The sequence below is a fragment of the Phyllobates terribilis genome, unplaced genomic scaffold, assembly GCF_046119375.1.
Source record: "Phyllobates terribilis strain yellow unplaced genomic scaffold, ASM4611937v1 Scaffold_12__6_contigs__length_324123572, whole genome shotgun sequence".
Taxonomy (NCBI): domain Eukaryota; kingdom Metazoa; phylum Chordata; class Amphibia; order Anura; family Dendrobatidae; genus Phyllobates; species Phyllobates terribilis.
In genome coordinates this window covers 88,416,422-88,438,763 of record NW_027362772.1, presented here as the reverse complement: position 1 = coordinate 88,438,763, position 22,342 = coordinate 88,416,422, and the positions used below count along the sequence as shown (strand labels likewise).

Genomic DNA, 22,342 nt, shown 5'->3' with positions numbered 1-22,342 from the left:
TTTACCCCGACACTCTCTCCTCCCTCCCAGACTCTTCTCTGTCCTCCTCTCTCCTCCCTCCCAGACTCTTCTCTGTCCTCCTCTCTCCTCCCTCCCAGACTCTTCTCTGTCCTCTCTCCTCCCTCCCAGACTCTTCTCTGTCCTCCCCTCTCCTCCCTCCCAGACTCTTCTCTGTCCTCTCTCCTCCCTCCCAGACTCTTCTCTGTCCTCCCCCTCACTCCTCCCTCCCAGACTCTTCTGTCCTCACTCTCCTCCCTCCGATTCTTCTGTCCTCTCTTCCCTCCCTCCCAGACTCTTCTGTCCTCCTCCCTCCCAGACTCTTCTCTGTCCTCCTCCCTCCCAGACTCTTCTCTGTCCTCCTCCCTCCCAGACTCTTCTCTGTCCTCTCCCTCTCTCCTCCCTACCAGACTCTTCTCTGTCCTCTCTCCTCCCTCCCAGACTCTTCTCTGTCCTCTCTCCTCCCTCCCAGACTCTTCTCTGTCCTCTCTCCTCCCTCCCAGACTCTTCTCTGTCCTCTCTCCTCCCTCCCAGACTCTTCTCTGTCCTCCTCCCTCCCAGACTCTTCTCTGTCCTCCTCCCTCCCAGACTCTTCTCTGTCCTCCTCCCTCCCAGACTCTTCTCTGTCCTCCTCCCTCCCAGACTCTTCTCTGTCCTCCTCCCTCCCAGACTCTTCTCTGTCCTCCTCCCTCCCAGACTCTTCTGTCCTCTCCCTCTCTCCTCCCTCCCAGACTCTTCTCTGTCCTCTCTCCTCCCTCCCAGACTCTTCTCTGTCCTCTCTCCTCCCTCCCAGACTCTTCTCTGTCCTCTCTCCTCCCTCCCAGACTCTTCTCTGTCCTCTCTCCTCCCTCCCAGACTCTGCTCTGTCCTCTCTCCTCCCTCCCAGACTCTTCTCTGTCCTCTCTCCTCCCTCCCAGACTCTTCTCTGTCCTCTCTCCTCCCTGCCAGACTCTTCTGTCCTCTCTCCTCCCTCCCAGACTCTTCTCTGTCCTCTCTCCTCCCTCCCAGACTCTTCTCTGTCCTCTCTCCCAGACTCTTCTCTGTCCTCTCTCCTCCCTCCCAGACTCTTCTCTGTCCTCTCTCCTCCCTCCCACTCTTCTCTGTCCTCTCTCCTCCCTCCCAGACTCTTCTCTGTCCTCTCTCCTCCCTCCCAGACTCTTCTCTGTCCTCTCTCCTCCCTCCCAGACTCTTCTGTCCTCTCTCCTCCCTCCCAGACTCTTCTCTGTCCTCTCTCCTCCCTCCCAGACTCTTCTCTGTCCTCTCTCCTCCCTCCCAGACTCTTCTCTGTCCTCTCTCCTCCCTCCCAGACTCTTCTCTGTCCTCTCTCCTCCCTCCCAGACTCTTCTCTGTCCTCTCTCCTCCCTCCCAGACTCTTCTGTCCTCTCTCCTCCCTCCCAGACTCTTCTCTGTCCTCTCTCCTCCCTCCCAGACTCTTCTCTGTCCTCTCTCCTCCCTCCCAGACTCTTCTCTGTCCTCTCTCCTCCCTCCCAGACTCTTCTCTGTCCTCTCTCCTCCCTCCCAGACTCTTCTCTGTCCTCTCTCCTCCCTCCCACTCTTCTCTGTCCTCTCTTCTCCCTCCCAGACTCTTCTGTCCTCACTCTCCTCCCTCCCAGATTCTTCTGTCCTCTCTCCCCTCCCTCCCAGACTCTTCTCTGTCCTCCTCCCTCCCAGACTCTTCTGTCCTCCTCCCTCCCAGACTCTTCTCTGTCCTCCTCCCTCCCAGACTCTTCTGTCCTCCTCCCTCCCAGACTCTTCTCTGTCCTCCTCCCTCCCAGACTCTTCTCTGTCCTCCTCCCTCCCAGACTCTTCTCTGTCCTCCTCTCTCCTCCCTCCCAGACTCTTCTCTGTCCTCCTCTCTCCTCCCTCCCAGACTCTTCTCTGTCCTCTCCTCCCTCCCAGACTCTTCTCTGTCCTCTCCTCCCTCCCAGACTCTTCTCTGTCCTCCTCTCTCCTCCCTCCCAGACTCTTCTCTGTCCTCCTCTCTCCTCCCTCCCAGACTCTTCTCTGTCCTCCTCCCTCCCAGACTCTTCTCTGTCCTCCTCCCTCCCAGACTCTTCTCTGTCCTCCTCCCTCCCAGACTCTTCTCTGTCCTCCTCTCTCCTCCCTCCCAGACTCTTCTCTGTCCTCCTCTCTCCTCCCTCCCAGACTCTTCTCTGTCCTCTCCTCCCTCCCAGACTCTTCTCTGTCCTCCTCTCTCCTCCCTCCCAGACTCTTCTCTGTCCTCCTCTCTCCTCCCTCCCAGACTCTTCTCTGTCCTCTCTCCTCCCTCCCACACTCTTCTCTGTCCTCCTCTCTCCTCCCTCCCAGACTCTTCTCTGTCCTCCTCTCTCCTCCCTCCCAGACTCTTCTCTGTCCTCTCTCCTCCCTCCCAGACTCTTCTCTGTCCTCCTCTCTCCTCCCTCCCAGACTCTTCTCTGTCCTCCTCTCTCCTCCCTCCCAGACTCTTCTCTGTCCTCCTCTCTCCTCCCTCCCAGACTCTTCTCTGTCCTCCTCTCTCCTCCCTCCCAGACTCTTCTCTGTCCTCTCTCCTCCCTCCCAGACTCTTCTCTGTCCTCCTCTCTCCTCCCTCCCAGACTCTTCTCTGTCCTCCTCTCTCCTCCCTCCCAGACTCTTCTCTGTCCTCCTCTCTCCTCCCTCCCAGACTCTTCTCTGTCCTCTCCTCCCTCCCAGACTCTTCTCTGTCCTCCTCTCTCCTCCCTCCCAGACTCTTCTCGGTCCTCCTCTCTCCTCCCTCCCAGACTCTTCTCTGTCCTCTCTCCTCCCTCCCAGACTCTTCTCTGTCCTCTCTCCTCCCTCCCAGACTCTTCTCTGTCCTCTCTCCCAGACTCTTCTCTGTCCTCTCTCCCCCCTCCCAGACTCTTCTCTGTCCTCTCTCCTCCCTCCCAGACTCTTCTCTGTCCTCCTCTCTCCTCCCTCCCAGACTCTTCTCTGTCCTCTCTCCTCCCTCCCAGACTCTTCTCTGTCCTCTCTCCTCCCTCCCAGACTCTTCTCTGTCCTCTCTCCTCCCTCCCAGACTCTTCTCTGTCCGCTCTCCTCCCTCCCAGACTCTTCTCTGTCCTCTCTCCTCCCTCCCAGACTCTTCTCTGTCCTCTCTCCTCCCTCCCAGACTCTTCTCTGTCCTCCCCTCTCCTCCCTCCCAGACTCTTCTCTGTCCTCCCCTCTCCTCCCTCCCAGACTCTTCTCTGTCCTCCCCCTCACTCCTCCCTCCCAGACTCTTCTCTGTCCTCCCCCTCACTCCTCCCTCCCAGACTCTTCTGTCCTCACTCTCCTCCCTCCCAGATTCTTCTGTCCTCTCTTCCCTCCCTCCCAGACTCTTCTGTCCTCACTCTCCTCCCTCCCAGACTCTTCTCTGTCCTCCTCTCTCCTTCCTCCCAGACTCTTCTCTGTCCTCCTCTCTCCTCCCTCCCAGACTTTTCTCTGTCCTCCTTCTCCTTTTTTCCAGATTCTTCTCTGTCCGCCCTCTCCAGGGTCGTCAGTTTGTGCAGACACCTTTCTAGGGGCTGGTTATAGATTAGGTGGTCCGGGCAGATGGGTCTGTGTGGAGATCTGAGAAGCTTCCTGATCAGAGGCCAGTGAGGAGTGGGACTCCCCGGGAGTGTTGGCAGGTGGAGGGCCCTGGGGTGCTGCCCCCGCAGGTGGAGGGCACTGGGGTGCTGCCCCCACAGGTGGAGGGCACTGGGGTGCTGCCCCCGCAGGTGGAGGTTGTGAATGACGTTCTCTTTTTCTCTCTTCTCTCTCCCTGACTCGCCATCATTACCTGTCTGTCTCGCGCTCCTTTTTCCGCCCGCTGTCTCTTCCTCCATGTCTTTGTGCCTCGCTCCTTCTTGTTCACTAGTCATTGCTTGTGCCAGGGAGAGCTCCCGGTCGGCATGGACGCCGCGGCAGTGCCATAGGCATAGGAACCATAGAAGAGGTGGATAATGGCTCCGGCTGTGGCTCAAATTTCGGTGTCGCTGAGTGCGGGGTCACGTGAGCTCGTGGCGTGAGGTGTGGATGGTGTGTGAGCTGCGCGGACCCCGGCATACATCATGGATCGGCGGCATCAGAAGTGTCAGGTGGCCTCTCCTCGTCCTCCGCTTCTTGCCGTCCGCCTGTGTGACCGGTGTCCTCACCAATGGCCGACTGTCCGTGAATAAAATGTATATGCTTCACATTAGGGGCCTTGTCCTACATACAGCTGAGGGGTAGTTACAATGTGTCAGTGCAGGTAAGGCCCATGACTTGCTGCAAGAATACATTGTCACGCACCTGCAGCTGAGCAAGGGATTTGGAAGGTGCAGTGGGGAGACGGGGGAACGGGAGACGGCGGAACGGGAGACGGCGGAACGGGGGTAAGGGAGACGGCGGAACGGGAGACGGGGGAACGGGAGGCGGCGAAACGGGGGTAAAGGAGACGGGGGAACGGGAGGCGGGGGAACGGGAGACGGCGGAACGGGAGACGGGGGAACGGGAGACGGCGGAACGGGGGTAAAGGAGACGGGGGAACGGGAGGCGGTGGAACGGGAGACAGGGGAATGGGAGACGGAGGAACGGGAGACGGCGGAACGGGGGTAAGGGAGGCGGAGGAACGGGAGGCGGAGGAACGGGAGGCGGAGGAACGGGAGGCGGAGGAACGGGAGGCGGAGGAACGGGAGGCGGAGGAACAGGGTTAAGGGAGACGGGGAACGGGAGACGGAGGAACGGGAGACTGAGGAAAGGTGGAACGGGAGACGGAGGAATGGGGGGAGACGGGGGAACGGGAGGCGGCGAAACGGGGGTAAAGGAGACGGGGGAACGGGAGGCGGGGGAACGGGAGACGGAGGAACGGGAGACGGCGGAACGGGGGTAAGGGAGACGGCGGAACGGGGGTAAGGGAGACGGCGGAACGGGAGACGGGGGAACGGGAGACGGCGGAACGGGGGTAAAGGAGACGGGGGAACGGGAGGCGGTGGAACGGGAGACAGGGGAATGGGAGACGGAGGAACGGGAGACGGCGGAACGGGGGTAAGGGAGGCGGAGGAACGGGAGGCGGAGGAACGGGAGGCGGAGGAACGGGAGGCGGCGGAACGGGAGGCGGAGGAACAGGGGTAAGGGAGACGGGGAACGGGAGACGGAGGAACGGGAGACTGAGGAAAGGTGGAACGGGAGACGGAGGAATGGGGGGGAACGGGAGACGGGGGTAAGGGAGACGGGGGTAAGGGAGACGGAGGAACGGGAGATGGAGGAACGGGAGATGGAGGAATGGGGGGGGGAACGGGAGACAGGGAAACGTGGCCGCAGATTAACGACAAGCCAATCTCTTCCAGTCTCTGATTGTTCCTGGGAAGAGTCCGACCAGGAAGAAGTCCGGCCCCTTCAGCTCCCGGCGCAGCAGCGCCATCGGCATCGAGAACATCCAGGAGGTGCAGGAGAAGCGGTGAGCGGCCGCAAGAGGAAGTTCAGCCTCGGCGGGTCGGGCCGATCCGAGGATGGGGGTGTACTTACTTAAAGGACATTTTTTCAGTATTATTTACATGATTTTAGAGAGAGTCCGACTGGCCCCCTGAAGACCCCAGACAGCGGCCCCGCCTCCCAGGAGCCGAAATCTGACAACTCGTCCAATCACAGCTCCCCGGAGCTGCCCACGACAAAGAATATGTACGTGTCCTGATGCGGCGGCCCCCGGACGTGCGGCCCCCCGGACCTCTGTACTCATTATCGCTGTCTCTCAGGATGGATTCCGGGTCTAAACCAGAAGCCCAAAGAGATTTCTCCCGCTCATCGTCCAGCGCCAGCAGCTTCGCCAGCGTGGTGGAGGAGAGCGAACTCCTGGACGAGGACGACCCCGGGACGGTAACGCATTCATCGCCAGAACAGCGCCTCTGGGGGTGGATGGGGGTACAGCACGGCGTCTGCATCTGTATATAGCGCGTGTTCTGCGTACACTGATGTAGCACTGACGTTTCTCCGCAGGACGGCGTCTCCTCCGCGGACGCTCCGCACAAGCGCGACTCCTTCACATACAGCACGTGGCTGGAAGACACCGCCAGCAGTATGAGCACCGCCAGCGGAGGCAGCGCATCAGGTGCCGACATCATTGTATAGGAGTAGTCTGCTGTACGGCAGGGAATATACAGTGAAGGAAATAAGTATTTGATCCCTTGCTGTTTTTGTAAGTTTGCCCACTGACACAGACATGAACAGTCTATAATTTTACGGGTCGGTTAATTTGAACATTGAGAGATAGAATATCCCCAAAACAATCAAGAAAATCACATTGTATAAATTAGATAAATGTATTTGCATTTTGCAGTGAGAAATAAGTATTTGATCCCTCTGGCAAACACCACTTAATACTTGGTGGTAATACCCTTGTTGGCAGCACAGCAGTCAGAGGTTTTCTGTAGTTGATGAGGGTTGTGCACATGTCAGGAGGAGTTTTGGTCCACTCCTCTTCGCAGATTATCTCTAAATCATTAAGATTTTGAGGCTGTTTCTTGGCAACTCGGAGCTTCAACTCCCTCCATAAGTTTTCTATGGGATTAAGGTCTGGAGACTGGCTAGGCCACTCCATGACCTTACTGTGCTTCTTTTTGAGCCACTCCTTTGTTGCCTTGGCTGTATGTTTGGGGTCATTGTCTTGCTGGAAGACTCAGCCACGACCCATTTTTAATGTCCTGGCGGAGGGAAGGAGGTTGTCACTCAGGATTTTACGGTACATGGCTCCATCCATTCTCCCATTGATGCGGTGAAGTAGTCCTGTGCCCTAATTAGAGAAACACCCCCAAAACATAATGTTTCCACCTGCATGCTTGACAGTGGGGATGGTGTTCTTTGGGTCATACGCAGCATCTGACCACAGCACCTTCTCCTAATAACTCACAGAATCATCCCGGTGTTCATTGGTAACTTCAGACGGGCCGGCACATGTGCCTTCTTCATCAGGGGGACCTTGCGGGCACTGCAGGATTTTAAACCTTTAAGGTGTAATGTGTTACCAATGGTTTTCTTGGTGACTGTGGTCTCAGCTGCCTGGAGATCATTACCAAGTTCCCCCTGTGTAGTTTTAGGCTGATCTCTCACCTTCCTCATGATCAAGGACACCCCACGAGGTGAGATTTTACATGGTGCTCCAGATCGATGTTGATTGACAGTCATTTTGTATTTCATCCATTTTCTTACTATTGCACCAACAGTTGTCTCCTTCTCACCCAGCGTCTTACTTATGGTTTTGTAGCCCATTCCAGCTTTCTGCAGGTCTATGATCTTGTCCCTGACATCCTTAGAAAGCTCTTTGGTCTTGCCCATGTTGTAGAGGTTAGAGTCTGACTGATTGAGTCTGTGGACAGGAGTCTTTTATACAGGTGACTATGTAAGACAGCCGTCTGTAATGCAGGTAACGAGTTCACTAGGAGCCAGAACTCATAATGGTTTGAAGGGGATCAAATACTTATTTCCCCCACTGTACACTTACGTAGTGCAGAGGAGCAGTATACAGTACGGCAGGGAATATACGCCTGCGCAGGGCGGAGTGACCACTGCTTTAAGGGATTGTCCATCCCCTCATGCAGTGTTGGGGGTGCAGCTCGTCTCCCGTGGTATATTTTACAGAGACCGCTGCCACTGATCAGCAGCCACGTCTGTTGTGATGCAGCGCCCTGTGGCCGCTACTTAGACGCTGGTCAGCGGTGAACGACCCCTCACTGGCGCCATCTGGAGGAGTGTAACTGATCCTCTGTCCACCAGGTTTCCCGCGCTCCCCCCACCCAGACGGCCGGAGATTGAGCGGAGACCCCGCGTACCCCGAGATTAAGATTCAGCTGGAAGAAACCAACCCAAGTGCAACCAATGAGGTAAGAGCTGCAGTGACGTGTGACCTCTGGCTCCGCCTCCTGCTGCAGTGACGTGTGACCTCTGGCTCCGCCTCCTGCTGCAGTGACGTGTGACCTCTGGCTCCGCCTCCTGCTGCAGTGACGTGTGACCTCTGGCTCCGCCTCCTGCTGCAGTGACGTGTGACCTCTGGCTCCACCTCCTGCTGCAGTGACGTGTGACCTCTGGCTCCACCTCCTGCTGTAGTGACATGTGACCTCTGGCTCCGCCTCCTGCGCACTGACTGTTTGCATCTCTCCCCAGCGCTGCTAGCCCCCACCTGAGCGAAGGCAGGTGAGGACCCCATCACTAACGATCCTCCATGGACGCCGGGTGACCACCTCTCCGTCCCTGCCCTCCGACCTGCGGAGCGACATTTTTTCCTGTCCTCTCCGCCAGCGGCGGCACCGAAGCAGAAATGGAGCGATCTGCACCAACCACCGACTCTTTCCTGCAGTCGCCGCTCCAGCACTTAATAACGAGGGAGGCTGCGCCCTTCCCCCAGCCGTCAGAAGAGGCGGGGGGTGAGCTGTGGGGGGGGCCATCCTCACGTGGCGCCCTGGACGTGGCGCCTTGTACAGTTCATTCTCAGGATGTCAATCAATGCACAAGTCCTCGAACGCTTACCCAGACCTGAAGGGGTTACTGTGCCCCCTCTATGCATCGTGTGTCTCGTCCTGCTTGTTCTCATCTGTGGACGCGGCCCGCTCAGCGCCGGGCGGTAACTGCAGCACTACAACTCTCATCCTCCCAGCGGTGATCACAGGCGTCCGGCTGAGAGGATTGGTGACTGCATCCCGTGGAGCCCGGTGTTGGAGGCGGCACGCCCCCTGGCCTCTGCCTGCGGCGGCACGCCCCCTGGCAGGGGATAAATATTATTTTTCCATTCAGCGTCACGATGTCTCGATGTTTAATTGTAAAGAAATAGAAATTATTTATCTGACGAGATGTAAAGAAATAAAATGAGAAAAAGACCCCATGTGTCGCCTCAGCCGCTGCTCCGGGGACCCCACGACGCCGCAGACATCACAGCACACGGAGCCGCGGCACCAGGACAAGCGCTGCTGAAGATGAGCGGCGCCACCATCGTCCTGGCCGCTCAGCGACTCCATGTGTGCAGTGGTGGGGGAGGGGCTGCTTGTATTGGGGGCAAAGATGATGGATGGAGGGGGCACTGCAGGTAAAGCCCGGCCTGGCCAGTAAAGTGAACGCTGCTGTTTCATCACGTGGTGTTCACTAGAGCTGCGGTCACTGCTGTGTGATTACTTCGAGTGAGGGCAGCTCTGCAGGTGACGGGAGGGTAAGACATGATGTTACAGCAGGATAGTGACTCTCTTATACTCCAGTCACCTCCAGAGCTGCAGTCACTTCCCATACACAGACGTAGACCTAACCTGATTGGCCACGGAGTCTGCATTTGGTGTAAAGCAGGTGAAATCCTTCATCAGATAAAGCCGCGTACAGACAGTGAATATGCGGGAACACATCACATACAGGAGTGTTCACAATAATAGCAGTGTGATCAGAAACACGAGTCATCACAGAGTCTTATTTCAAGGGCATATCCTCTTCAGCGTAAGGCAACATGATCTCTTCAAGTATTTTAATATATACGGACTGGTCCATGATCCCTGGTATGCGGTAAATAGATCCAGACCATAGTAAGAGAAACATGCCCATATCACAATGTTTCCACCATGCTTCACTGTCTGCAGGGTGTACTGTGGCTGAATGCAGAGTTTGGGGGTCGTCTGATGAACTGTCTGCAGCCCTTGGACCCAAAAAGAACAATTTTACTTTCATCCGTCCACAAAATGTTTCTCCATTTCTCTTTAGGCCGGTTGATATGTTATTTGGCAAATTGTATCCGCTTCAGTACATGTCTTTTTTGTAACAGTGGGACTTTGCGGGGACTTCTTGGTAAGAGATTAGCTTCACACAGGGGTCTTCTAACTGTCCCAGTCCTCACAGGTAACTGGAGACTGTCTGTGATCATCCTGGAGCTGATCATTGGCTGAGCCTTTGCCATTCTGGCTATTCTTCCATCCATTCGGATGGTAGTCTTCCGTTTTCTTCCACGTCGCTCTGGTTTTGCTTTCCTGAACAGCCGATCATTCTCTGCGCTTCTTTAAAAAGTTGACTGGAAAGAGTAAAACTCATCAAAAGTACACTGTTCTTCTGAGCAATGTCTGGAACGACCCATATTTCTCAGGCTTTCAAGGAGAAATGCAGGTACAACATGTGCTGCTTCACCCTTAAATAAGGGCCACCTGATTCACCCCTGTTTCCTCACGGAATGATTGACCGCACTGATTGACCTCCACACTGCTATTATATTGAACACACGTTGTATAATTAATTATTCAGATACACAGAGTCAGAAACCTGCAGATCATGAATGCCGAGTCTGGGGGTTTCTTATAATCTACTGCACCAACTGGTAAATTGTCTAACATGTGGTGATAGAATTAGACTTACCGGTAAGTCTAATTCTAAGACTCTCCATGACGGCACCCTAGGAGGTAGCCTCCCAATCCTAGCTAGGGACAGGAAACGCAAGAGGTTAAATAGCACCTCCCCACCGCCATCCTCAGTGTTTTTCTAAAGGACCACACAGTATGAATGCATCAAATATTTTTAATCACACCAAGGAATTGATAAAGAAACAAATTTTAAAGGGCGGAAACTCCCCGTGATGTCATGGAGGGTCTTAGAATTAGCCTTACCGGTAATTCGGTTTCTGTTTTCTCCATAACAGCACCCTAGGAGTAGGACCAAAGAATAATATTTCAGGGAGAGACAACAGCTTGAAGGATCTTCCTTCCAAAGACTAGATCCTTATTAGCGGCCACATCTAAACGATAATGTTTTGCAAAGGTATGGCCGCCGCTCTGCAGATCGTCTCGACTGATGCACTCGCTCTCAGCCCAGGAGACAGTGCTCTGGTAGACTGGAATAATCCTCCTGACATCCAGGGTAGGGAACACTTCTCCGCTGTTTGAAGGGTTTTGACAAAAAGAAGGGAGGATTATAGGTTGGTACCTATGAAAATCTGTTACCACTTTAGGAAGAAATGAAGCTTCTCGCTGGAAAACTATCCTATCCTCTGAGATCTTCAGATAGGGTTCTCTGATGGATAGCGCTTGGATCTCGCTTACTCTTCTTGCCGTTATGGCTACCAGAAAAGCAGATGACAGCTCCTCAATTTGTACCTCTATGATTGGTTTAAAGGGCCGCATGGCAAGACTTTTAAAGGGCCGCATGGCAAGACCTTTAAAGGGCCGCATGGCAAGACCTTTAAAGGGCCGCATTCAGATCCCAGGGAGGGACTGTTTTTGTAGGATCTGTGATTTGCTAGATCTTTATCAAAGTAAGAACTCAGGGCTCTGAATATAGTCCCTTTGACTGGCCTTCCTGTAGGAAATCCCGAATCTTGGCCACATCTGGATGGAAAGGGTCTGGTGGATGAGGACCGTACCATAAGCCTTCCAGATTTTAGCATAGATAGAATTAGTAACCTGCTCTTCTGAAGGATCTGAATCGCTCCTTCCGAGATGCTTCAGAAGTCAGGCTGCTAGATTTAGGCTCTGAGGGTCCGGATGGATGATCGGGCCTTGTTGTAGTATGTTGTGGACTGGAGGAAGCAATATCGGTTCTTCTATCTTTAGGTCGTTTTAGTCTTAGTCTCAAACCATCCTCTTTTTTGGCCAATTTGGAGCTATGAGGATTGTCTTGACTCGTTCTGCTGATTTTTTTGTAGTAATCTCGGTAGCAATGGGATCGGCAGGAATGCGTAGGTGAGACTGGCTTCCCAAGGATAGGAGAAAGAATCTATCCCCACTGAAGCGTCTTTGGGTTCAGGGAGAAGAATCGTCTCACTTTTGCATCCACTTCCAGATACATCCATCTTTCCACCAGCATCTGGAATATGTCTGTGTTCAAGCTCCATTCCCTTTCCGCTCTAGAAGTCCGCCACCTGGGGGTTGTCAGAGCCCTCTAAGTGAAGGACGGACAGGGCGAGAAGATGCTGCCCTGCCCGGATGAAGATCTGCTGCAGTTTTTTGTATCTCATGCTCCCCTTATGTCTTAAATGGGCCACAGTCGTTATGTTGTCCGAGTATACTTTGACATGTGTCCCTTGAAGCTGAGACGTAACCGCTTTGAGGGTCTCTTCCACCGCCTTTAATTCTCTGAAGTTCGAGGATTGGTGGTGTCCATGATGTTCCTCTTCCAATGTTCTCTCGATTCACAATATCCACCTTCCACGGTGGATAAAGATGAGACTTTGGCGTTCTGTCCCAGCGAGAAAGAATGTAAGAAGTCTTGAGTGGGCCTGGGACCATGGGACAGCCTGAATACAGGAGGACATGGAACCTAGGACTGATATCGCCAACCGTCTAGAGACCCTCTTTCTGTTCTTCAGGGCATAGACCTTTGCTCTCAACCATATCTGTTTCTCTTTGGGTTGAAACAAGGTTTGCTTCTGTGAGTCCAGGAAAATTATCCTACTGGGTGGGATTGGGTCCGATTTCTCCGTTTACCAGCCAACCCAAAGATTCCAAGATGTGAAGGGTAACCAGCAGATCTTGTTTGAGTTGAGGAACCAAGGCGGCCATTACCAGGAAGTAGTCTAGGTAGGGGGATGATGGAGATACCGATTTCTTATGAACGCTACCACCTCCGCCATGGAGCTGACGAGATCCCGAAGGGCAGAACGTTGAATTGGAAATGCCCTATATTTTGTCCTTGTTTGACTGCAAACCTTAGATATTTTCGGTAAGATTGATGTATAGGTATGTGATAATACGCCTCTTGCAGGTCGATGGTTGCCATGATGCGTATGAACGGAATCGTGGATCTTATAGATTCCATCACGAATCTTCTGTACTCGACAATGATTCAACAGTTTTAGATTCATTCTGTATGCCCCTGAGGGCTTCTTTATGAGGAAAAGTTGGGAGTAATGACCCTTCCCTTGTTCCTCGTGGAGATACAACTCCAGATTTTTGTAGATCTTGAAGACCTCCTAATAAGGATGTGAGGAGAACTATTTGTGCTCTCCTTTTAAACACCTTCAGCTCCGGTAGCGACTTCATTTTCTCCGAAGCTTTTTCCAATAACTCATCCAAGGCTTCCCCAATAAATATTTTCCTTTAAAACGGAATAGTACAAAGCTTAGATTTGGAAGTACTATCCCCACTCCACATCTTCAACCATAGCGCCCTTTTTCGCTGAATTGGATAAGACCAAGGATCGGGCTGCCGTCGTAACAGATTCTGCAGAAGCATCCGCCGGGAATCCCGGGAATTTTTTTCAGCAAAGGTAAAGCAGCTAGCAACTCTTCTCTCGGGGTACGTTTGGAAATATGCTCCTCCAGCTGTTGTAGCCAGCGAAAAACGGACCTTGCCACACAAGTTGATGCGATGTTAGTATTTAACAAGGGTGAGGAGGTTTCCCATGACTTGTCTGTTTTTCAAGGGTGAGGAGGTTTCCCATGACTTGTCTGTTTTTCAAGGGTGAGGAGGTTTCCCATGACTTGTCTGTTTTTCAAGGGTGAGGAGGTTTCCCATGACTTGTCTGTTTTTCAAGGGTGAGGAGGTTTCCCATGACTTGTCTGTTTTTCAAGGGTGAGGAGGTTTCCCATGACTTGTCTGTTTTTCAAGGGTGAGGAGGTTTCCCATGACTTGTCTGTTTTTCAAGGGTGAGGAGGTTTCCCATGACTTGTCTGTTTTTCAAGGGTGAGGAGGTTTCCCATGACTTCCTTAATAAGTTGTCTGTTTTTCGGTCCATAGGATCTCTAAGCTGAGATGAATCCTCAAAAGGTAGCATCATCTTTTCACTACTCTTGCCACTTGTATATTCAACTTTTGGGATTTCAGTCCAATATTTTGCAATATCTTCGTCTAGGGGATATCGGTTTTTCATTTCTCCTGGGATACTCAGCCTTTTTTTTTCAGGATACTCCCATTCATCTGTTATCAGACTTTGGATGTTATCATGGACGGGAAACAGCAATTTCTTCCTGGACTTTAGTTCTCCTAACACCGACCGCGTCTTCTCCTCTTTTCCTCTTCCTCCACTCCCATCGTACTTCTTACGGCTGTTAACAGTTCTTCCATATCTTCAGAGGAAAAGTAATATCTTATCTTCTTCTGAATGTTGAACATCTAATTCTCCTTCTGACCATTCATCTGATACACATATCTCTACGTCAGAGTCTGATGAATCTCTAGGGTCGTACTTTTTAGCAGCAAGTGGACCCCCCAGACAGAAGGTTTTTGAGGAGGCTAGGGATGATTGAATTGCTTGTCGGACCATCCTCCTAAGTTCGTCCATCATGGAAGGTTGTTCCTGTTTTTTTATTTCCCGCCGGTGACCCTGGAACGCACCGGAAGTGACGTCACCAGTCGCCGATACCGGACCTCCGGTTTCTCCTGCAGGAGGCATTCAGAGCGCAATGGAGGAAGATCGGGGCTGGGGAGCTGCGTGAGGACCCTAGACCTCCGCCCGAACTCAACGTTACCCTGCAGCATGGATACGTGGCGGGGTCCTGGTCCGGAGCTGACAGGAGAAGGGCAGGAGCGGTCAACCGCTGCAGCCTGGTTTCCAGGTAACATAAGGGGGATACTGATCGCCGGCCACAGCACCCCACAGATAACCTCTTCATCTCATTAGGGACAGGAAAAACATTGAGGATGGCGGTGGGGGGGGGGGGGGTGTTTATTTAACCTCTCGTGTTTCCTGTCCCTAATTAGGATGGAATTAGGATGGGGAGGCTAACTCCTAGGGTGCCCTCATGGAGGGGATTGGAGAAAACAGTGATTAATCTGGTTAGTCATACTGGACTGCTGTTATTTTCAACACTACTGTATATACACACCATGTGGAGCCACTCACTGGGCAGGAGATGGAGCCGGGACATCATGATGATGATGATGATGATGATGATGATGCTGCATTGGTCCCGTGAATACAAACATTTTAGTTCTCGGCAGAATTCTCACTTCTCGGATCGGCGTTGCAGCAGATGAACGTTAATTTCTTTAACTCAGTCTCCAATCCTGAGGCTCTGGCCGAATACGAGGCGTCACAGCCGAGACACTGACCAGATCCAGCGCAGCTCCTTCGAGCTCGGGCCAGGCTCCTCCGAGCACCAGAGAAAACAAGTGTAGGAGGGATAAAATAAAAAGTAGCAGCAAGAGCTCTGCGGTCCGGCGTCTTATCCTCCGTGCTCGCGCAGCCCTGTGCTGCGCGCTCCCGAACATGGCTGCCGGGCTTGTGGTGCGGGGCGCAATTCGCACCATGCGCTGCACACACAGTACCACGTGATTGGTCACCTGGGTATTTTAAGGTCCTCAAAAGTACCTTCCCTTGATAAAGCCGGATACGCTCCACACGAAACGCGCGTCGGGAAGCGGTACAGATCGGTCACCTTTGGGGAGCTGTGCTCCTTCGAGGTAAGCCATTTAGCCGTAATTAGTAGGTTTGGGTTCTTACATTTTGGATCGACATTTTCCCAGGTCCTTGCTTTTCTACACACTCTGGGCTACTTATTCCTCAGTATACTCTTCATACTTACTATACCACATGGTTTGAGGTCTTCAGCCATCTATTATGCCCTGGTTTGGTGTCTTCCTTGGTTTCTAAACCAATCCCTATTACAGTACCTCCTACTAGGCTTGTCTGGCTCCCTGTTTGCCTTGCGCCCTTGCTGCTACTTTTATTGTATCCCTCCTACACACGTTTGTTGTTTACAATTGTATTTATTGATGATTAACCCCTGTAACCCCTCAGAGCGCAGCGGGGCCCAGCAAGCAGAGGTGTAACCCCTCAGAGCGCAGCGGGGCCCAGCAAGCAGAGGTGTAACCCCTCAGAGCGCAGCGGGGCCCAACAAGCAGAGGTGTAACCCCTCAGAGCGCAGCGGGGCCCAGCAAGCAGAGGTGTAACCCCTCAGAGCGCAGCGGGGCCCAACAAGCAGAGGTGTAACCCCTCAGAGCGCAGCGGGGCCCAACAAGCAGAGGTGTAACCCCTCAGAGCGCAGCGGGGCCCAGCAAGCAGAGGTGTAACCCCTCAGAGCGCAGCGGGGCCCAGCAAGCAGAGGTGTAACCCCTCAGAGCGCAGCGGGGCCCAGCAAGCAGAGGTGTAACCCCTCAGAGCGCAGCGGGGCCCAGCAAGCAGAGGTGTAACCCCTCAGAGCGCAGCGGGGCCCAGCAAGCAGAGGTGTAACCCCTCAGAGCGCAGCGGGGCCCAGCAAGCAGAGGTGGGTGTAACCCTCAGAGCGCAGCGGGGCCCAGCAAGCAGAGGTGCAACCCCTCAGAGCGCAGCGGGGCCCAGCAAGCAGAGGTGCAACCCCTCAGAGCGCAGCGGGGCCCAGCAAGCAGAGGTGCAACCCCTCAGAGCGCAGCGGGGCCCAGCAAGCAGAGGTGCAACCCCTCAGAGCGCAGCGGGGCCCAGCAAGCAGAGGTGCAACCCCTCAGAGCGCAGCAGGGCCCAGCAAGCAGAGGTGCAACCCCTCAGAGCGCAGCGGGGCCCAGCAAGCAAAAGTGGGTGTAACCCTCAGAGCGCAGCAGGGCCCAGCAAGCAGAAGTGGGTGTAACCCTCAGAGCGCAGCAGGGCCCAGCAAGCAGAGGTGTAACCCCTCAGAGCGCAGCAGGGCCCAGCAAGCAGAGGTGTTTGTTCACCTGCTGGCCGATAAAAAAAGGTGTCTTATTTCCAAAGTGCCACACAAGAATCATCTCATGATGGGTAAAATCAGTGAGCTGTCTCAAGACTTTCGCAACCTTATTGTTGCAAAACATACTGATGGCATCAGGTACAGAAGAATTTCTAATCTACTGAAACTTTCAGTGAGCTCTGCTGGGGCCATAATCCGGAAGTGGAAAGAACATTATTTTACCATAAACCGGCCACGACCAGGAGCTCCTTGCAAGATTTCACCATAAACCGGCCATGACCAGGTGCTCCCCGCAAGATTTCACCATGAACTGATCACGACCAGGTTCTATCCACAAGATTTCACCATAAACCGGCCATGACCAGGTGCTCCCTGCAATATTTCATCAATGTTCTCAGTAAATTTATTGGTAAAGGTGCCATTGACATGAAATTCTCCCCAGATCTCGGTAACAACCCGTCCAATCCACACAGGAAAGAAATCACCATAGATGTCCATAAACTGTGTAATAATGAGAGATGACACCGGGAGACGTACTGACCACGTTACTGAAATGTAATACTTGGTACAAAAGCCTTTGTTGGTGATGAAGCTTCCAGATGCCTCCTGTATGGAGAAACTAGTCGCAGGCATTGCTCCGGTGGGATTTTGGCCCATTCTTCCACACAATCGTCACATTCTGAAGCTCCCGTGCCTCCTATGACCTCTGAGCTTTAGTTCCTTCCATACATTTTCTATAGGATTCAGGTCCGGTGATCGGCAGATTTATTTTCTGCCACCAGTTGAGTTTCCTTGGCCGTGTTTTTGGGATCATTGTCTTGCTGAAATGTCCACCCTCGTTTCATCCTCATCATCCTGGTAGATGGCAGCAGATTATCAAGAATGTTTCGGTACATTTGTCCATTCATCCTTCTTTCAGTTACATTAAGTTTGTCAGTGCCGTATCCTCAAAACCAGCCCCACACCGTGATGTTCCCACCTTCACACTTCACTGTTGGTATGGTGTTTTTGGGGTGATATGCAGTGCCTTTTGGCCTCCAAAACATAGTGTGTTATGGCATCCAAAGAGTTCAATTTTGGTCTCATCTGACCAGACTATGTTCTCCCAGTATTTCATAGGCTTGTCTGAATGTGGTTGAGCAAACGTGCTTGACCATGTTTTATGTTCAGCAATGGAGTCTTGCGTGGCAAGGGTGCATACGGGCCATGGAGTCTTGCGTGGCAAGGGTGCATACGGGCCATGGAGGTAGCGTGGCAAGGGTGCATACGGGCCATGGAGGTAGCGTGGCAAGGGTGCATACGGGCCATGGAGGTAGCGTGGCGAGGGTGCATACGGGCCATGGAGGTAGCGTGGCGAGGGTGCATACGGGCCATGGAGGTAGCGTGGCGAGGGTGCATACGGGCCATGGAGGTTGCGTGGCGAGGGTGCATACGGGCCATGGAGGTTGCGTGGCGAGGGTGCATACGGGCCATGGAGGTTGCGTGGCGAGGGTGCATACGGGCCATGGAGGTTGCGTGGCGAGGGTGCATACGGGCCATGGAGGTTGCAGAGAGCAGCTGGTCGTGGCCGGTTTATGGTGAAATCTTGAAGGGAGCTCCTGGTCGTGGCCGGTTTATGGTGAAATTATGTTCCTTCCACTTCCGGATTATCGCCCCAGCAGAGCTCACTGGAACTTTCAGTAGATTAGAAATTCTTCTGTAACCAATGTCATCAGGATGTTTTGCAACAATAAGGTTGCGAAAGTCTTGAGACAGCTCACTGGTTTTACCCATCATGAGATGATTCTTGTGTGTCACTTTGGTAATGAGACGCCCTTTTATCGGCCATCAGGTGAACCAGCTGAGTTTGTCACCAAGTGGCAGGATTGCTTTCTAATTACTAAGATTTCAGTACTTCTCCCGGTGTCGTCCATAAACTGTGTAATAATGAGAGATATCTATGGTGATTTCTTTCCTGTGTGGATTGGACGGGTTGTTACCGACATCTGGGGAGAATTTCATGTCAATAGCATCTTTACCAATAGATTTACTGAGAACATTGGTGACGTGTTCAATACTTGCTTCACCGCTGTGTGTGATTATACACAGGAGACGCCCAGGTTATAGCAGCACAGAAGACACACCTGGATTATTTCAGCGGTCACTTATGTTAGACCGTACACTGCACTCACCAGGACGCTCACTCTGCTCTTCGGGGGAGGGTGGGACGTCCCATCGTCAGGGGCTGCAGTTCTCCAGGACGCTCGCTCTGCTCTTCGGGGGAGGGTGGGACGTCCCATCGTCAGGGGCTGCAGATCTCCAGGACGCTCGCTCTGCTCTTCGGGGGAGGGTGGGACGTCCCATCATCAGGGGCTGCAGTTCTCCAGGACGCTCGCTCTGCTCTTCGGGGGAGGGTGGGACGTCCCATCATCAGGGGCTGCAGATCTCCAGGACGCTCGCTCTGCTCTTCGGGGGAGGGTGGGACGTCCCATCATCAGGGGCTGCAGATCTCCAGGATGCTCGCTCGCTCTGCTCTTTGGGTGGGACGTCCCATCGTCAGGGGCTGCAGATCTCCAGGACGCTCGCTCTGCTCTTCGGGGGAGGGTGGGACGTCCCATCATCAGGGGCTGCAGATCTCCAGGACGCTCGCTCTGCTCTTCGGGGGAGGGTGGGACGTCCCATCATCAGGGGCTGCAGATCTCCAGGACGCTCGCTCTGCTCTTTGGGTGGGACGTCCCATCGTCAGGGGCTGCAGATCTCCAGGACGCTCGCTCTGCTCTTTGGGTGGGACGTCCCATCGTCAGGGGCTGCAGATCTCCAGGACGCTCGCTCTGCTCTTCGGGGGAGGGTGAGACGTCCCATCATCAGGGGCTGCAGATCTCCAGGACGCTCGCTCTGCTCTTCGGGGGAGGGTGGGACGTCCCATCATCAGGGGCTGCAGATCTCCAGGACGCTCGCTCTGCTCTTTGGGTGGGACGTCCCATCGTCAGGGGCTGCAGATCTCCAGGACGCTCGCTCTGCTCTTTGGGTGGGACGTCCCATCGTCAGGGGCTGCAGATCTCCAGGACGCTCGCTCTGCTCTTTGGGTGGGACGTCCCATCGTCAGGGGCTGCAGATCTCCAGGACGCTCGCTCTGCTCTTTGGGTGGGACGTCCCATCGTCAGGGGCTGCAGATCTCCAGGACGCTCGCTCTGCTCTTTGGGTGGGACGTCCCATCGTCAGGGGCTGCAGAGCTCCAGGACGCTCGCTCTGCTCTTTGGGTGGGACGTCCCATCGTCAGGGGCTGCAGATCTCCAGGACGCTCGCTCTGCTCTTTGGGTGGGACGTCCCATCGTCAGGGGCTGCAGAGCTCCAGGACGCTCGCTCTGCTCTTTGGGTGGGACGTCCCATCGTCAGGGGCTGCAGATCTCCAGGACGCTCGCTCTGCTCTTTGGGTGGGACGTCCCATCGTCAGGGGCTGCAGATCTCCAGGACGCTCGCTCTGCTCTTTGGGTGGGACGTCCCATCGTCAGGGGCTGCAGATCTCCAGGACGCTCGCTCTGCTCTTTGGGTGGGACGTCCCATCGTCAGGGGCTGCAGATCTCCAGGACGCTCGCTCTGCTCTTTGGGTGGGACGTCCCATCGTCAGGGGCTGCAGATCTCCAGGACGCTCGCTCTGCTCTTCGGGGGAGGGTGAGACGTCCCATCATCAGGGGCTGCAGATCTCCAGGACGCTCGCTCTGCTCTTCGGGGGAGGGTGGGACGTCCCATCATCAGGGGCTGCAGATCTCCAGGACGCTCGCTCTGCTCTTTGGGTGGGACGTCCCATCGTCAGGGGCTGCAGATCTCCAGGACGCTCGCTCTGCTCTTTGGGTGGGACGTCCCATCGTCAGGGGCTGCAGATCTCCAGGACGCTCGCTCTGCTCTTTGGGTGGGACGTCCCATCGTCAGGGGCTGCAGATCTCCAGGACGCTCGCTCTGCTCTTTGGGTGGGACGTCCCATCGTCAGGGGCTGCAGATCTCCAGGACGCTCGCTCTGCTCTTTGGGTGGGACGTCCCATCGTCAGGGGCTGCAGATCTCCAGGACGCTCGCTCTGCTCTTTGGGTGGGACGTCCCATCGTCAGGGGCTGCAGAGCTCCAGGACGCTCGCTCTGCTCTTTGGGTGGGACGTCCCATCGTCAGGGGCTGCAGATCTCCAGGACGCTCGCTCTGCTCTTTGGGTGGGACGTCCCATCGTCAGGGGCTGCAGAGCTCCAGGACGCTCGCTCTGCTCTTTGGGTGGGACGTCCCATCGTCAGGGGCTGCAGATCTCCAGGACGCTCGCTCTGCTCTTTGGGTGGGACGTCCCATCGTCAGGGGCTGCAGATCTCCAGGACGCTCGCTCTGCTCTTTGGGTGGGACGTCCCATCGTCAGGGGCTGCAGATCTCCAGGACGCTCGCTCTGCTCTTTGGGTGGGACGTCCCATCGTCAGGGGCTGCAGATCTCCAGGACGCTCGCTCTGCTCTTTGGGTGGGACGTCCCATCGTCAGGGGCTGCAGATCTCCAGGACGCTCGCTCTGCTCTTCGGGGGAGGGTGAGACGTCCCATCATCAGGGGCTGCAGATCTCCAGGACGCTCGCTCTGCTCTTTGGGTGGGACGTCCCATCGTCAGGGGCTGCAGATCTCCAGGACGCTCGCTCTGCTCTTTGGGTGGGACGTCCCATCGTCAGGGGCTGCAGATCTCCAGGACGCTCGCTCTGCTCTTCGGGGGAGGGTGGGACGTCCCATCGTCAGGGGCTGCAGATCTCCAGGACGCTCGCTCTGCTCTTTGGGTGGGACGTCCCATCGTCAGGGGCTGCAGATCTCCAGGACACTCGCTCTGCTCTTTGGGTGGGACGTCCCATCGTCAGGGGCTGCAGATCTCCAGGACGCTCGCTCTGCTCTTTGGGTGGGACGTCCCATCGTCAGGGGCTGCAGATCTCCAGGACGCTCGCTCTGCTCTTTGGGTGGGACGTCCCATCGTCAGGGGCTGCAGATCTCCAGGACGCTCGCTCTGCTCTTTGGGTGGGACGTCCCATCGTCAGGGGCTGCAGATCTCCAGGACGCTCGCTCTGCTCTTTGGGTGGGACGTCCCATCGTCAGGGGCTGCAGATCTCCAGGACGCTCGCTCTGCTCTTTGGGTGGGACGTCCCATCGTCAGGGGCTGCAGATCTCCAGGACGCTCGCTCTGCTCTTTGGGTGGGACGTCCCATCGTCAGGGGCTGCAGATCTCCAGGACGCTCGCTCTGCTCTTTGGGTGGGACGTCCCATCGTCAGGGGCTGCAGATCTCCAGGACGCTCGCTCTGCTCTTTGGGTGGGACGTCCCATCGTCAGGGGCTGCAGATCTCCAGGACGCTCGCTCTGCTCTTTGGGTGGGACGTCCCATCGTCAGGGGCTGCAGATCTCCAGGACGCTCGCTCTGCTCTTTGGGTGGGACGTCCCATCGACAGGGGCTGCAGATCTCCAGGACGCTCGCTCTGCTCTTTGGGTGGGACGTCCCATCATCAGGGGCTGCAGAGCTCCAGGACGCTCGCTCTGCTCTTTGGGTGGGACGTCCCATCGTCAGGGGCTGCAGATCTCCAGGACGCGCACGGCTTTCACGTTACGATCAGCAGATTTGGGGTTTGGTTCCACCTGCAGACATATCTCGCCCTGAGCTGGACGCTCCAGGTGCAAAGGACCGCCACACCTCTCCTGAAACACTCTGTGCTGCTGAGGATCCTGCTCCTTCCATTGTGTATTGGTCTATGCCCTTCCCCATGTTCAGCACACGCCCCCCTTCAACTATTGTAACTGCTCTCCTGAAACACTCTGTGCTGCTGTGGACGCGGTCTCCCCACCACATCAGGACACGGAGGCTGAGCA

At 54.9% G+C, this 22,342-nt stretch overlaps 1 protein-coding gene across 16 annotated transcripts in view; it reads left to right on the top strand.

The window, feature by feature from the left end:
- RAP1GAP (RAP1 GTPase activating protein) overlaps positions 1–8,793 on the top strand; it is a 166,172-nt gene extending 157,379 nt beyond the window's left edge. For 15 of the 16 annotated variants that reach the window (XM_073656061.1, XM_073656068.1, XM_073656072.1 and 12 more), the window contains 7 exons: positions 3,833–3,910; positions 5,283–5,392; positions 5,500–5,613; positions 5,688–5,808; positions 5,929–6,040; positions 7,702–7,808; positions 8,089–8,793. In XM_073656061.1, coding sequence (XP_073512162.1) covers positions 3,833–3,910; positions 5,283–5,392; positions 5,500–5,613; positions 5,688–5,808; positions 5,929–6,040; positions 7,702–7,808; positions 8,089–8,097 — 651 coding nt within the window. In that variant the 3' untranslated portion in view covers positions 8,098–8,793. The remainder of the gene's footprint in view (positions 1–3,832; positions 3,911–5,282; positions 5,393–5,499; positions 5,614–5,687; positions 5,809–5,928; positions 6,041–7,701; positions 7,809–8,088) is intronic. The other variant, XM_073656059.1, reaches the window with a different exon arrangement.
- Positions 8,794–22,342: the final 13,549 nt, after the last annotated feature.